The sequence below is a fragment of the Python bivittatus genome, unplaced genomic scaffold, assembly GCF_059951505.1.
Source record: "Python bivittatus isolate LINGU-HERP-01145 unplaced genomic scaffold, Pbiv_v1 ctg000840_np1212, whole genome shotgun sequence".
Lineage (NCBI taxonomy): Eukaryota > Metazoa > Chordata > Lepidosauria > Squamata > Pythonidae > Python > Python bivittatus.
In genome coordinates this window covers 17,392,735-17,405,957 of record NW_028277113.1, presented here as the reverse complement: position 1 = coordinate 17,405,957, position 13,223 = coordinate 17,392,735, and the positions used below count along the sequence as shown (strand labels likewise).

Below are 13,223 nucleotides of genomic sequence, written 5' to 3'. Positions count from 1 at the left end.
ACAATTGTGAAACTTAATCTTATTTTAAAGCATTCAGACTCTCTGCCTAAATATAAACTTACTGTTTTTTCCCCAGCCTAAGGGGTCTTTCCCAACGAGTGCAGCATACAACTTAGTTTTTAACCTCTTAGGTTGGCATTCAGTTTTGGAATTTGGGCAGCTGCCTTGTGGTGCGCATCATCTTGTTTAGCCCAGAATTTATATTCCTTTTGTTTTTTCCTCTCTGTGACAAATGTGAACAGGTATTGCATTCCTGCTGCAGAGGAGAAAAAACTTGACAAAGTGGTACATACCCTGTTGCAAGCCAATGGCACTCCAGGACTGGAAATGCTTGAAAGTAACGTCATGGTGAGTTACTTTCCGGTTTCTGTCTAGAGGAATCCAGTTCAATTTGTTTTATAATTTTGTGGATAGCAGTTAACTCTGTTGTACAGTTATGTGAATAAATTAAAGTGTCAGTTAAACACAGTATCAGTTATTTGAAGCAAGGGACTAAATACTGACAAACCATACTACCATGGGTATATGTAGAACTCAACTGTTTAATTAAATCTCAATATGATAGTGTGGCAGCTACCTTTTAATTAATAGCATACATTAATGCTGCAATGAACACGTTTCAAATTAACAAACACTATTTTTTTCATAGCAAGAAGAAAAGTGAAGTGATTCAGGGCCCTCCAAAATTTTTCTAATTCACTGTTGCTGAAGTTATAGCAGACACAAGAGTTAGCTAGAAGGCAGGGTTTAAGATTTCTTCCCGTCCAGTCTGTAGTTGTCCCTGCTAGGAAAAGCAATAGCCATTCTCTGGGCTTCATTTTGAGGGCCAAGAACCAAAAGAAGGAGGAGGAGGAAGTCAACAGCCAGTACTTTCAAGCACCGGCACTGGTCTTGAAGGCTCCAGGTAACACGAGACTCTGGCAACACAAGCACAGAGGATCAGAAGACCAGTTACATGAAGATAACAGAGCACCAGAGCAAAAACAATCACCCAGTTTCACAGACTGGGCCAATATGGGACCTGTTACACATCAGACAGCAAAGCAGAGTAGAGGACAAACAGCAGACTAGGCACCAAAGGTGCCAACTGCAGTGACCCTCTGATGGTCAGATTCCTTGCAAAGGCCAAGAAAGATGACACAGAAGTAGCAAGAACATATAAATCAACTCTCTCTTCTTCCCATTACTAGTATGGCTATGGAAGAATTGAGCAGCAACATATTGAGTATTATGTGAGGGGGCACTAGAGCAGCCAAAATGTCAGCTGGCCTAGTTAGGCTTAATAATCAGTATGGTGACCTCAGGACCTGAAGGGGAAATATTGTTGGGTATCATCTACTTACACAGAACAGGAGACTTGAACCCTGTCACCCCCACCCTGTGAAGCTGTCTCCAGACCTGAGTTACATGCAGTACTGAACCAATTCAGTAAGAGCAGAGCCAATCCCAGAACAAGCAGGAAGAGGGAACAGCCATTCACCTTTCTCTCACAAGTTCATCTAGCAGATTCTGTCCTTCCTCTTCTTCCACCTACCCACAGTCCTCTTCACATTCATATGAGAAAAGGAAAAACAAGTTCCCTTAAGAGATCCAGACAGGATAACATTCACCCCAGCAGCTTTGAAGACAATGAGACAAACCAAAAGAGGATGGCCAGATTTCAGTATATTACGTGATAAAGAAGAATGATCACTACAAGGAAACGAAGGAGGGAATCACTCAAGACATCTGAAGCCTATTACTCATGGGGTTCAGACCAAGAAGGTCAGCTTTAAGAGTTTGCCCAATCCACAGCTTCACATCAAAAATTGTTTAATGCTGCCTTATTTCCAGTGATACTTAATAAGTCAGATAAGATGCTGAAACTTGAGCTAGGTTTCAACAGCTCTACAAGCAGGGACTCCAGTGGAGTTCAAGGTATTGCTGAGGTGTTTACTTCAGGTTCCTACACAGACCCAAGAATGCGATTTACGGACTTTGTCTTAAATAATCAAGAAGAGATGGATAGAACTAGTAAGATTCAGAGCACCCTCCACACTAGTGCACAAGGTGTATCTCCCTACTCAAGAAAGCATGGAATGACTATCTATAGCTAGCACTGATGAGCCTGTAGCGACACTGATTTTTAAATTGGTCATCACACAAGAAGTAGGAGAGCTACTCAGAGATCCAGTGGAACGTAGAACAGTCACACCACTAAAAAGAATCGATGAGAAGAAGCAGGGTTGCAGCTATCTCTTCCCTTATTGCCCAAGCTTTGGTGATTTGGATGTATATCCTCCTCCCCAAAGTTCCAGCAGAAACCAAATGGCTAAACCATAGATCCCACCATGTCAGCACAATAAACCTTGACCAGCAGAGCTCATAGCAGACCCCCACCCATCCCTCTATCTATCTGTCTGTCTGTCTGTCTGTCTATCTATCTGTACACACACACACACGGATCTATGGCTCAGACATTGTGAGGTGGGCTACTAATTAAGATTCTATCTTGCAGCTAAGTCTTTCTCAGACAAAAAAAAAAATACTGCTTGGGGAGTCGGCAGGTATAACAGCAGGGGTCCTACTAGTAAACATTTGTAAGGTAGAAACTAGGCAGAACCTTCATTCATTAAATACTGTAAGATAGACAAGTTTGCTTCTGCAGATGTGGTCTTTGGATGCATCATGCTACAGAAGATGCTTTAACATACCCTGACCCTCTCTGGGAATATTGCTGTACTATATCCCTTTCCTATTGGCCCCATCTTCACTGACAGGGAATAATAGCCCACCGTGAAATGCCCTTTTTGTCACTGAAGAAATGGACCTGACAATCCTATCCTACAGAAGGAAAAGGATCAATCTGTTAACTTCCTTAAAATCTTTGTTATACATTCTTATTCTATTTTTCCTGTGTTAATAATAACACTTTATTGATTAACCATGAGGCCATATCAGAATACAAAATGCAAGACAATAAGACCATATCTAACCAAATAGAGTAATAAAAGGCAGAACTAAAAGAAAATGCAAATCATATTTCTGAATCACCCCTACAATTTACCTCAGTCAGATCTCATATGCAGTTCTCAATTGTACTGTTTTATTCTGATAAAAGGTTGTATTATATGTAATATTTGGCTTCTGACCAGACATAAAGTATGTTGTTCTAATGTATGGATCCCAACAGGCCGTTTGTCTAATGTGTGGTCCAAGATATTGATCTCTATTTTGTCCTGTGTTTTTTTTGTTTGTTTGTTCGTTTGCTTTGTTTTGTTTTGTTTTGTTTCTGGCAAGCCTTTTTGTTATTAATAAAGAATGAATAATTAATGAATAATTAATAATGAAATAATAAAAAAGAATGTGAACTATACTCTGTTCAAGTCAGTGCATGCAACTGAAAAGGAAGGGGCAGAAAAACGTCTTATGCCCTGCCTTTTAAGTAGAAGAGATAGAGTTGACTCTTTGCTATCAGGTCCATCTTTTGGTTGCTAGAAGGGTATTTTGTAATAAGTCCAGTGCAGTTTCTAATTTCTTGATTTGCTACAATCCTGTTTTGAGCTTTCAAGAGTGTAGAACTTGGAAATTAACTAGCTTTCAAACCAAGTGTAAAATAGCCAGAGTCATTAACTGGAGCACATACTTTCCATGCAGAAGGTCCTGTCTCCAGAAAGACTTTTGCCTAAATCCTAGAGAATTGCTATCAGTCATTGTCAGCTGGGCTAAGCTAGATGGGTCAGTGATCTAACTTCGTGTTTGATACATGTTCAAATATTCCTCAGGCTAAGGAGGAAAAATCCTTTTACCACTATGTTATTAAAAGCATTTTTCAATGGGAAATATTGGACCCTTCAGGGAACATAGGAAAAACATCCTATAAAATACTTTCTGTTGCAGTGAGTGAAATATTTTAGGTTTTACTCAAAACACATGGCACATTTGTTCAACTTCATCTCTAACATTTAGTTGAAAAGTGCAATGTTGTTTAATATGCAAATATCCTATTGTTCTTTAATATTATGATTGCATAATAGTGTTCCTGACTAAATGAAAAACTGCTTTTTCTTTACTGTAATATTGGTCATTTCTGTTTTCAACTTTGACTTTTAACTATTTCCCAGGTGTAAAAAAACATGATTAGGCAGTATAAGAAGTATCATTTTTGCAGTATAGTACATAGGCTGCAGATCCATTGGGTATAATTGTAGTTATGCTTGTGCAGGCCTATGGCATTTATACTTTTGACCCCATAATCCAGCATACGCTTGCCTAGAAGTAAACACCATTAAACGGTGGGTCTTATCTCTGAGGAGAAGTACCTATATTGGATTGTTTATATAAGCTATGTTGGGAGTATTTCCCCTTAAAAATATATTTAAAGCATTTAAATAAATAATGAAAGTATTTTATTAAAAAGCAAATAGTATAATTTTATATTTTTTTCCAAATGGTAAAATATTCATTTTTCTGTTGTGTGTCAAAGCAAGTAAAAATAAGTTTGATAAGAAAATTGTTTGTTTATTGATTATTATACCACCAAATCTGCCAGAGACTCCCAGTGGTTTACAAGACCAGAACAATTAAAACATCCACAGTAATGCAGTAACACTTATAACAGCCACTGTAATAAGTAATTTAAAATACTAAAACATAACAATAAATAATAACAATAATGCCATCATCATCATCATAACAAACAACTATATTATTTCACTGGGGTTAGTGCAAGCACCTCTGCTCTTGACCTTTCTGTCTTTCATCTATCCACATAACCCACAACTACCACCACCATTGCTTTGGGCCTCTTCTTCTGGCTCCGGCAGTCCCAGTCCATATCAAGCAATGGTAAATCCAAGTCTCAGGCCAACCTCAGTGCACACCATGAGGCTTCCAGTCCTCTCCAGTGCCACTCAGATGAAGTATTCCCCTGCAGAATGCCACCTCAGTCTCCTTCCTCATGTCAGTTCCAGCTCTCACTTCAACAAGGTTGACTTCCTGTATTGATGGCCACCACATTGCATCCCATCACTACTGCCACTCTGACTTCAAATGGAGTTCACGTGTCAGCTGCAAGGACCCCATCTCACCCTCTTCTGCTACTATGAAGCACAGTAGCCAGTCTCCACAACACCCTGAACATCAGATGATTTCTAGACTGGTAACCTATTCACATCTTACCTTCAGATCCCACAGCCTCTCTCATCTCCTCCATCATCAGCTCTCATCCATTTTGACAGCCATTCCACAGCCACCTTATCAGAGGCTATTCCTAGTCCTCTGTTCATGCCATCTCTCAGACTCATTTCTAGCAAACCATACAGACTATGTCACATCCCCCAAAAACCCATACCTCCAGACTAAAAAAAAGTTATACCCCTGCCCCCAATATCTTGGTAAGTAAATAGATAAAGAAGGATGATACATATTTTCATTTCCACTGTACCCTCCATCCGACACTAGGAGGATAGGAAATATTTTTCTCATGTTGTCAACATTTCTGGAAATTTGAAGCTCCTACCAAAGTAGCTTTCTTGATGCATCCAAAAATGGTATCTCACATAGGCTAATCCACCTCTAAGGTTTCTGTACTGTGTTGGAGTACAGTTAGTCCTTGTTTAGCAACTGCCTCATTTAGCAACTGTTTGCAGTTATGACAGTGATGAAAAAGTAACTTTACAACCAATTCTTGCATTTACAACCTTCATAGGTCTGAAGCAAAGGAAAGCTGAAGTAAGATCATAAGCAGTTTCACTTAGTGACAACTTCACTTAAACAACCAAGGTGCTGTTCCCAGTTGTCGCTAAACAAGAACTACCTGTATTTGTTTTCAGGAACTTAGCATCTGTACAAGTAGTAAGCACTGTCCTCTGGCAGTTCCAGTTTGTTTGTGTTGCAACATTTAAAGTTTATGTGATATCAGTATTGTTTTATAGGACAGGGATTATGGGAGTTGAAGTACACTGTAACCTGAAGATTTCCAAGTTAGATCAAGCTGCTCTGCGCTATACTGCAAGTACTGAATGTCAGGGGAATAAGATTTTAAAAGGGTGATTTCCTTTCTTCTTTCTTCTTAGATCTCCCCAGAGGTATTGTGCAAAGAGGGGATCAAGGTGCACCGTACTGTACAACAGAGTGGGCAGTTCGTTGTCTGCTTTCCAGGATCTTTTGTGTCAAAAGTATGCTGCGGTTACAATGTCTCTGAAACTGTGCACTTTGCTACCACCCAGTGGACAAGCATGGGTTTTAAAACTGCCAAGGTAGAAGTGTGTATATGTGTTGGACTTTTTAAAAAGTAGAATGCCTTTTGTAAAAGCAGACAAAATACTTCACAGACACATTGTATGCCATGTTATTTAATTAAACCAATATTAGAAATACCTATTTTGGATATAAATTTCCTAGATGATGTCTAATCTTCAAAATGGAGTCCCAGATTTTGTTCGCTATTAAATAATCAAGTCTGATTTGGAAGTGTCATATGAATGATTGCATGTGGTATGGTCCATGCTGTGGTCTTTCTGTTGGAATGTATTTCATCGTATCTTAAAGGAGAGCTAACACTGGAATTTTTGTGTGTAGGAAATGAAGAGGCGACATATACCCAAGCCATTTTCAATGGAAAAGCTGTTGTATCAAATTGCGACAGCCGAAGCCAAGAAAGAAAATGGGTCTGCTCTGAGTACAATATCGGCCCTTCTGAGAGAGCTCAGGTAACCCCTATTACTTATCCTGCTTGTCTCTGAGAGAAGTTCTAATGACAATTACAGTAAGTGCTGTGAGATATCCAGGACCAATGAGCCCAACCACAGATGGAAGGAGACCTTCCACGATTGGTGTGCTGGTAAACCTTCGAAGGCCAGAACAAAGGATTCTGTCTCCTGTCAAGTGTTCACCTTTTTTTCATGAATGGGCTCAATATTTGCACCCATAGCTTAAAACCTTTTGCTCAGAACATCCCGTGATTTATGTAGGTTGTTTGCTGTTTGTTTTGTAATTATGGGTACATGACGAAAGCATCTCTTTCAATCTGACTGTAGCATGAAGAGAATTCCACAGCTTCCCCATTTACGACACTGAAAAAGTATTGAATATTCTCCCCTCCCCTCTCCAGGACACATTTGAAAGGAGGGAAAAGGTGTTGTCTTTCTAATATAATGCTGTGTTCTCTTTGTTCTCTTATCATGTAGCTTCGCTACCCACAGTTCAAGTGTGAGACCACTGGGTAGTGCTGATCGATAGCACATCGCATAGATCAAGGATCCATAGAAAATCTGATGACTGGAATCTACAAATTGTATTTAATAAGCTAATTTGTTAATTTGCATAGATTGAATCAAGTCTTCTTCACTGTCCATTTGCGCTCAGAGCAGAAGACTTAAGAGGTTCATGAAGGATCTCCACATGGAGTTTCTCCCTCTCTGGAGCATGTTACATCCATGTTACATCCATATCTACGTTTTCTTACGAGGACAGTTTGTAAATGTGAAAACGGCTGGCATGTTTTTTTTTCCAATTTGTCCATCTAAGTGGTCCTCAGATTTATTCAAATTGGATTTTCTTTTCCTATGAGGACAGCAACAACTTTCCCCATAACATTTTGATTCCTGTATTGCTAACCATTCAGGCTAGCTGGAGCTGTTATTAAGTTGTAGTCCAAAGCATCGTCAGTGTATCAGGTCAAGGATAGTCTTCTTTTGAAGTCTAATTTTTGTTGCTTCAAGTAATTGTTAATTTGCTATTTTTGCTTATGTATTACCACCTTTCCATTTTTGAATGCTGTTCCCATTGACTCATCATTTATATACATGATGTTCCATTTCTTCCTCCTCTATGCTCAGCATTTATCTGTGCATTCATAAATTCCTCTATGCTCAGCATTTATCTGTGCATTCATAAATCAAACATATAAAGCCACGACGACTATGGGCAACATACGCAGCTAAATGTCAAAGTAGTCAAGACTTGCTCATTCTTGGATTCCTAAGAAGTGTCTTGAGGGACATTTCTGTTGGCAATTCAGGTTGGCTGAGCAGTCTAGTTGAAGCAGGAACATCGCAGAGACTTCCAGCAACAACTCAGCTTCTCAAGTTCTCAGTCCATAGAACTCCTGCTTAGTCCGCAGCAGTCACTGACACAATCTTAGATGGGATTAAGAAGCAGCAGGGGTTTGGCACTGCTCCCTGGGAGTGTACGCAGGGCTGTGTTATCCACTGACAGTTATTAAAGTCTCAGTTGCATGTAGAAATGAGGCCTTCCAGATGCAACTTTGAATGACCCTGTGACACTTTGCTGTTTTCTAATTATTTTTCATCTTCACAGGGACACAGAATTGAGGCAGCGGCGGCAGCTATATGAGGCCGGTCTCCATTCTTCAGCTCGCTATGGGAGCCATGACAACAGCAGTTCGGGAGCGGATGGGAAGAAAAAGCCTCGAAAGTGGCAGTTAGAGACGTCTGAAAGAAGGTGTCAGATATGCCAGCATCTCTGTTACTTATCCATGGTAAGAGAAATTTCTCAAACCTTGGATTCCTGATTCTGTCTGTCTGTCTGTCTGTCTGTCTGTCTGTCTGTCTGTCTGTCTATCTATCTATCTATCTATCTATCTATCTATCTATCTATCTATCTATCTATCTATCATCTATCTAGTTTATTAAATTTGACATGGCTGCCCACTCCAATAGACTCTGGGCAGTTTGCAAAGTCTAACAGATAGTTAAAACAATTAAAAACATAGTCAAAACAAGACCGCCCAGACTAAAAACAGCCATAATAAAACACAATATGGCAGTTCTCCCACCCCATTATTAATCCCAGGCCTGGGAACAAACCCAGGTTTTAAGGGCTTTTCCGAACCCTAGGAGAGTGGGTGCTATCCATGTCTCTTAGGGGATGCTGTTCCAGAGGGCAGGGCTGCAACAGGAATGTAATAGAATAATTGGTCTTTTGCTATATCACAGTTGTTTCATAACTGCAGAATAACATATAAAATAATGCATGTACTTCAACAAAGTGCAAGGCATATATTTCAACGAAGTCTCCTAGAAAGCACTGATGAATGGGGTGCTCACAACTGATCTGCCACCATCCAAGGTCACAGACTAGTCAGGGGTAGAAGAAAAAAAATTGCTATAGAGAATTTGCTCTGAAATAAGAGAGTTAAATACTTCGTAACATATTTATTTCAGTTTTGCTGAAGTTATAAATTGTTTTCAGAATTTTAATACTATCTCACTAGCTAAGACAGCCATACCTACTTTGCATCACATGAATTGAATGTGATCCTTGCACAGCCCTGCTGTGTTCTAAAATCCAGAAATTAGGGTTAGGATTAGCGTTATGCACAAAATACAGACAGTTCCACTTTTGAATAGTCCACAGGTGAAAACGCCTTTTATATGAATGGGGATGATATTCTCCATATTTTGCAGTGTCAGAGAATATTATACCAGGGAGCCAGTGTCCATGCTCACCCATAAGCTTTGTCTTCTACATAAACAATTTAAAACACCTTAAGATTCCAGCAATGTTTGCACCGTTCACTGATTTCTCTTGAACAAATGTTATCATTTGCTCAACTTTGCCTGAAGGACAAGCTTAAACATTGTAATGTTAAGTATCTACTTCTCTTGCTCTTTGGATTTTGATTAAAACAACTTGACTGATGGTGTATCAGTCATATAGCAAACAAAAAGCATAGTTAGGCTAAGATTGCTACATTAAGGCTTCAACTGGATCATAGAAATTCAACATGATCTGTAACTTATTGATATTCTCAACCTGTATTTTTAAAAATTGCAGGTTGTACAGGAAAATGAAAATGTTGTCTTCTGCCTCGAATGCGCTCTGCGGCATGTAGAAAAACAGAAGTCTTGTCGTGGACTGAAACTAATGTATCGTTATGATGAGGTCTGTACAATACAGTTTGTATTCTTGCAGATTTTTTTTAATGCTGTATAATTTGTAGGTTTAATGTGTTGCATCTATGATCTATAGAGTTGCTGCTCTTGCTTTCGGATATGGATAATTTATATCTATCGTCGCAGCAAGGTTTCTTGATAAAATTGTATTGTTGCCTTTTACCCCCTCACTTGTTTTACTAGGAGTTATGAAATGAAAAAGTTTTGTACAGAGTTCAGAACAGCCCTACTCTGTTGAAACATGGGCTGACTTAAATGTAGTTTCATAAACAGTGTTTACAGTAGCAAAAATACAGTTCATTAGCTATTGGCTTTAGACTTCTTCCTGCTGCACGTATACAGTGTGTACATTTTGCCTTTTGCGACTGTCTTCAAGGCTCAACAAGTGAAGCTGTGGTTTTTGCCGTTGGTATACTGTAATTTCAATAAATAGCATGCACAGTACACATTACATCAGAACCTTTGTACTTTTAACTTCTCTGTAACAAATCATTTAAAAACAGCAGTTAAACATATCTATCAGTATTGTCTTTATGTCTAAAAGGTGTTTAACTGACTCTCCCTCAAACTTCCTCCTCCACTCCTTAATTAGCTCCAGACAGAGGCAATAGAAATTGTATTTTGCCTGCTGTTTGATTGTGTCATGCGCTTTCTGTGTGTCTATGGTTGGGAGGAATAAAAAACAAAAAACAAGCCAATTTTGCAACATCAGACTATTTGAAACAATGTGGAATGAAAAGTCCCAATAGTTATTTGGGATGAATGTCAATATGCTATGTGAATTTCTCTACCCAGACTGACTTGTTCATTGAGGACTAATCCATTTTGCACCCTATCAACTGAAGAGTTCTTGCCCAAATCCAAAGCAACAGGCAGAAAACAATCCCCCAAATAAAATAGATGTCAGCTGTAGATTATTAACACCAGAAGGACACTTCTCATGGTTCTTGGGTGGCAAAAATCTAGATTGCCAGGAAGGCCAGAGGAACTGTTCAGTATGAAACAGAAAGAACCCTCTATAGTCATAGGCTACATGTTTTTGTGGAACTGTAACATTAACTCTGGTTCCTTCCTTTCAGTTAGTATATAATAGTAGGCTATCAGTGGCTACTAGTCAAATATATCAGTTGCTCTACCTTGTAATAACTTCTTAGTACGATTTTAATATTATACAATAGCATCTAAGTTTATGTGCTTTCCTCACCTCCATTTAAAAAATATTACCTGTAATTTAACACGTTTTCTGAATCCTAGACTGGGTGATCATAATTGTGATTTACTGAAACAAGCCATTTACTACAATTTAGGTCTTGGCTTATTGGTAGAAACAGACATAAAAACTTATATATCTCTTTCCACCAGTAATGAAGGAATGGGAAGGAGCACATCAGTCCAAGGCCCATTCATATAATTCTGAATAATAGTTGATTTAACCTGTCTTTATTTAAGTGACCATCTCTTCATTCATGCTGATGGTCTAGTCTTCCAGAACATCCTGCAGCTGAGCTGAATTAGTGGGAACCCCAGTCCTTTACCACTTACAAACATTACCTTGAGCCAATTCTCAGTTCTTCTTCATCACATTGTTTCCAGAAGAATTAGTAAATGAATCACCCATAGCTGGGAAGGTGGAAGAATCACATGAATGTGCAGACCATCACTCAGATAACCAGTTAAAGATATGCAGTCTTCGTGGAGGTAGGACAGGTGAGTCAGGATAGAGCACTACTTTGCCAAATGAGGCATAAGCTCTAGTCTTCACATCTGGCCAGAAACATTCAATGAAAGTAGATAGGGTGACACTGCTGCTCTGCAGTTGTCCTGGAAAGCTGCATGTGGTGGGGGTACTTCACACTTTAATGGAGGGTGTCCTGACTTCCTGAGAGTTAGCAAGCCTACAAGATGATAAGAAAAGCAGATGGTATTTATATCCCTCTAGACAAATATTGGGGAGAGATTAGAAAACTAATCTTTGCTCTTTGGAATAGAATAGTCAATGGGATTTATGAAAAGCTTGCTGTTATCTATGTAGAACACTAGGCATTGGTAGATACTGAAATAGTCCATGCCAAAATCTAAGCAACCAATCAAGCTGGGGGTTGTGGTGGGGAGAGAGAGAGAGAACAGGCTGAATAATAAGTTGCAAGACATGAAAATCTGAAGTGACCTTCAGGACCGAAAGAGAAGTCTGGGAAAAATTTGAACCTTCTTTGTCAAATGAAGTAAGAAGAATCATTCCATAAGACACAGAGCTTGCTTCCCAAAATGCTGAAGCCACTGCTTTGAGAAATGTTAGTTTCAGAAGCTTTAGAGGACTTATGGCCATAGGTTTGAAGAACTTGGAGAAAAAATATGCTAAAATCATCAAGAGGCTCAGTCTGAGGACACTGTCTGAAGGGCCATTAGAAATATGATACCTAGCATAAGCATTTGAGTCATTTGCTGCAAGAAAACTGAATAGCCAATAGTATAAAAACAAAAAGCCACTAAAGTTGCTAAATATATGTTTTAAGGAGATGCTTGAGATGCAGCCTGTGAAGCAAGACCCATCTACGTGGTTGTATTCCTCAGTTTCTGTGCTTCTCCAGGGTATCTTCTGTCTTATTACTGAACAGGCCTTGCCCTCAAAGGATAAATAAGGACTGAGCATTTTTAGTTAGGTCTAAAGAGCTAAGACAGGCATACCTTCAGAGTGTGATAACCCCAACTAAGCACCATCAACAAGGTGGCAAGAGAGAGTGATCAGTGGCATACCTCTACATGGAAAATCTGAGCTAGGATTTATAGTATTTCCCTACTTTCTCCCATAGAGATATTGGAAACTGGCCATACAGGCCTAATAGTATGAGATACAGATACACTCCAGGGCGCATGTGGAATACCAGGAACTTTAAGGTGTTTGAACTAGAAATTAAGCTATCAGCTTACACACACAAGAGGAATGGTGATGGTTGCCAAAGTATCAGGTCACTGACAGGAGGAGGTTGTGTAATCACAAGGCATTTGGGAAAATTGTTCCGTGCAAGTCCTTACATCCTCAGAGAGAGAACTGTGTAATTCTGATGTCATGTCATGGCACTAGCATTCTCATTCCCAGACACAACTACTGGATGATAGTCAGGACTGACGGCTGGGGCTCCAGATTAGAGGATGCAAGTCTAGTATATGAAGCTTTTTCTTAAAGAGCTTATGATCCTCCTAGCTGGGCCTTTATTTGCATTTCTTGGACACTGATACTGACAGTTAAAGCTGAGGTTGTGGCTTTGAGGGGCTGCTTTAAATATTTGTAGCTGGAAAGCTTAAGAGCTGAGACTTCAGTTTTGG

General features: G+C 39.3%; 1 protein-coding gene across 3 annotated transcripts in view; it reads left to right on the top strand.

Annotated features, from left to right (window-relative positions):
• JARID2 (jumonji and AT-rich interaction domain containing 2) overlaps positions 1–13,223 on the top strand; it is a 242,979-nt gene that overhangs the window by 227,127 nt on the left and 2,629 nt on the right. For all 3 annotated transcript variants that reach the window (XM_088130622.1, XM_088130623.1, XM_025169216.2), the window contains 5 exons: positions 243–348; positions 6,057–6,239; positions 6,562–6,692; positions 8,302–8,482; positions 9,781–9,888. In XM_088130622.1, coding sequence (XP_087986748.1) covers positions 243–348; positions 6,057–6,239; positions 6,562–6,692; positions 8,302–8,482; positions 9,781–9,888 — 709 coding nt within the window. The remainder of the gene's footprint in view (positions 1–242; positions 349–6,056; positions 6,240–6,561; positions 6,693–8,301; positions 8,483–9,780; positions 9,889–13,223) is intronic.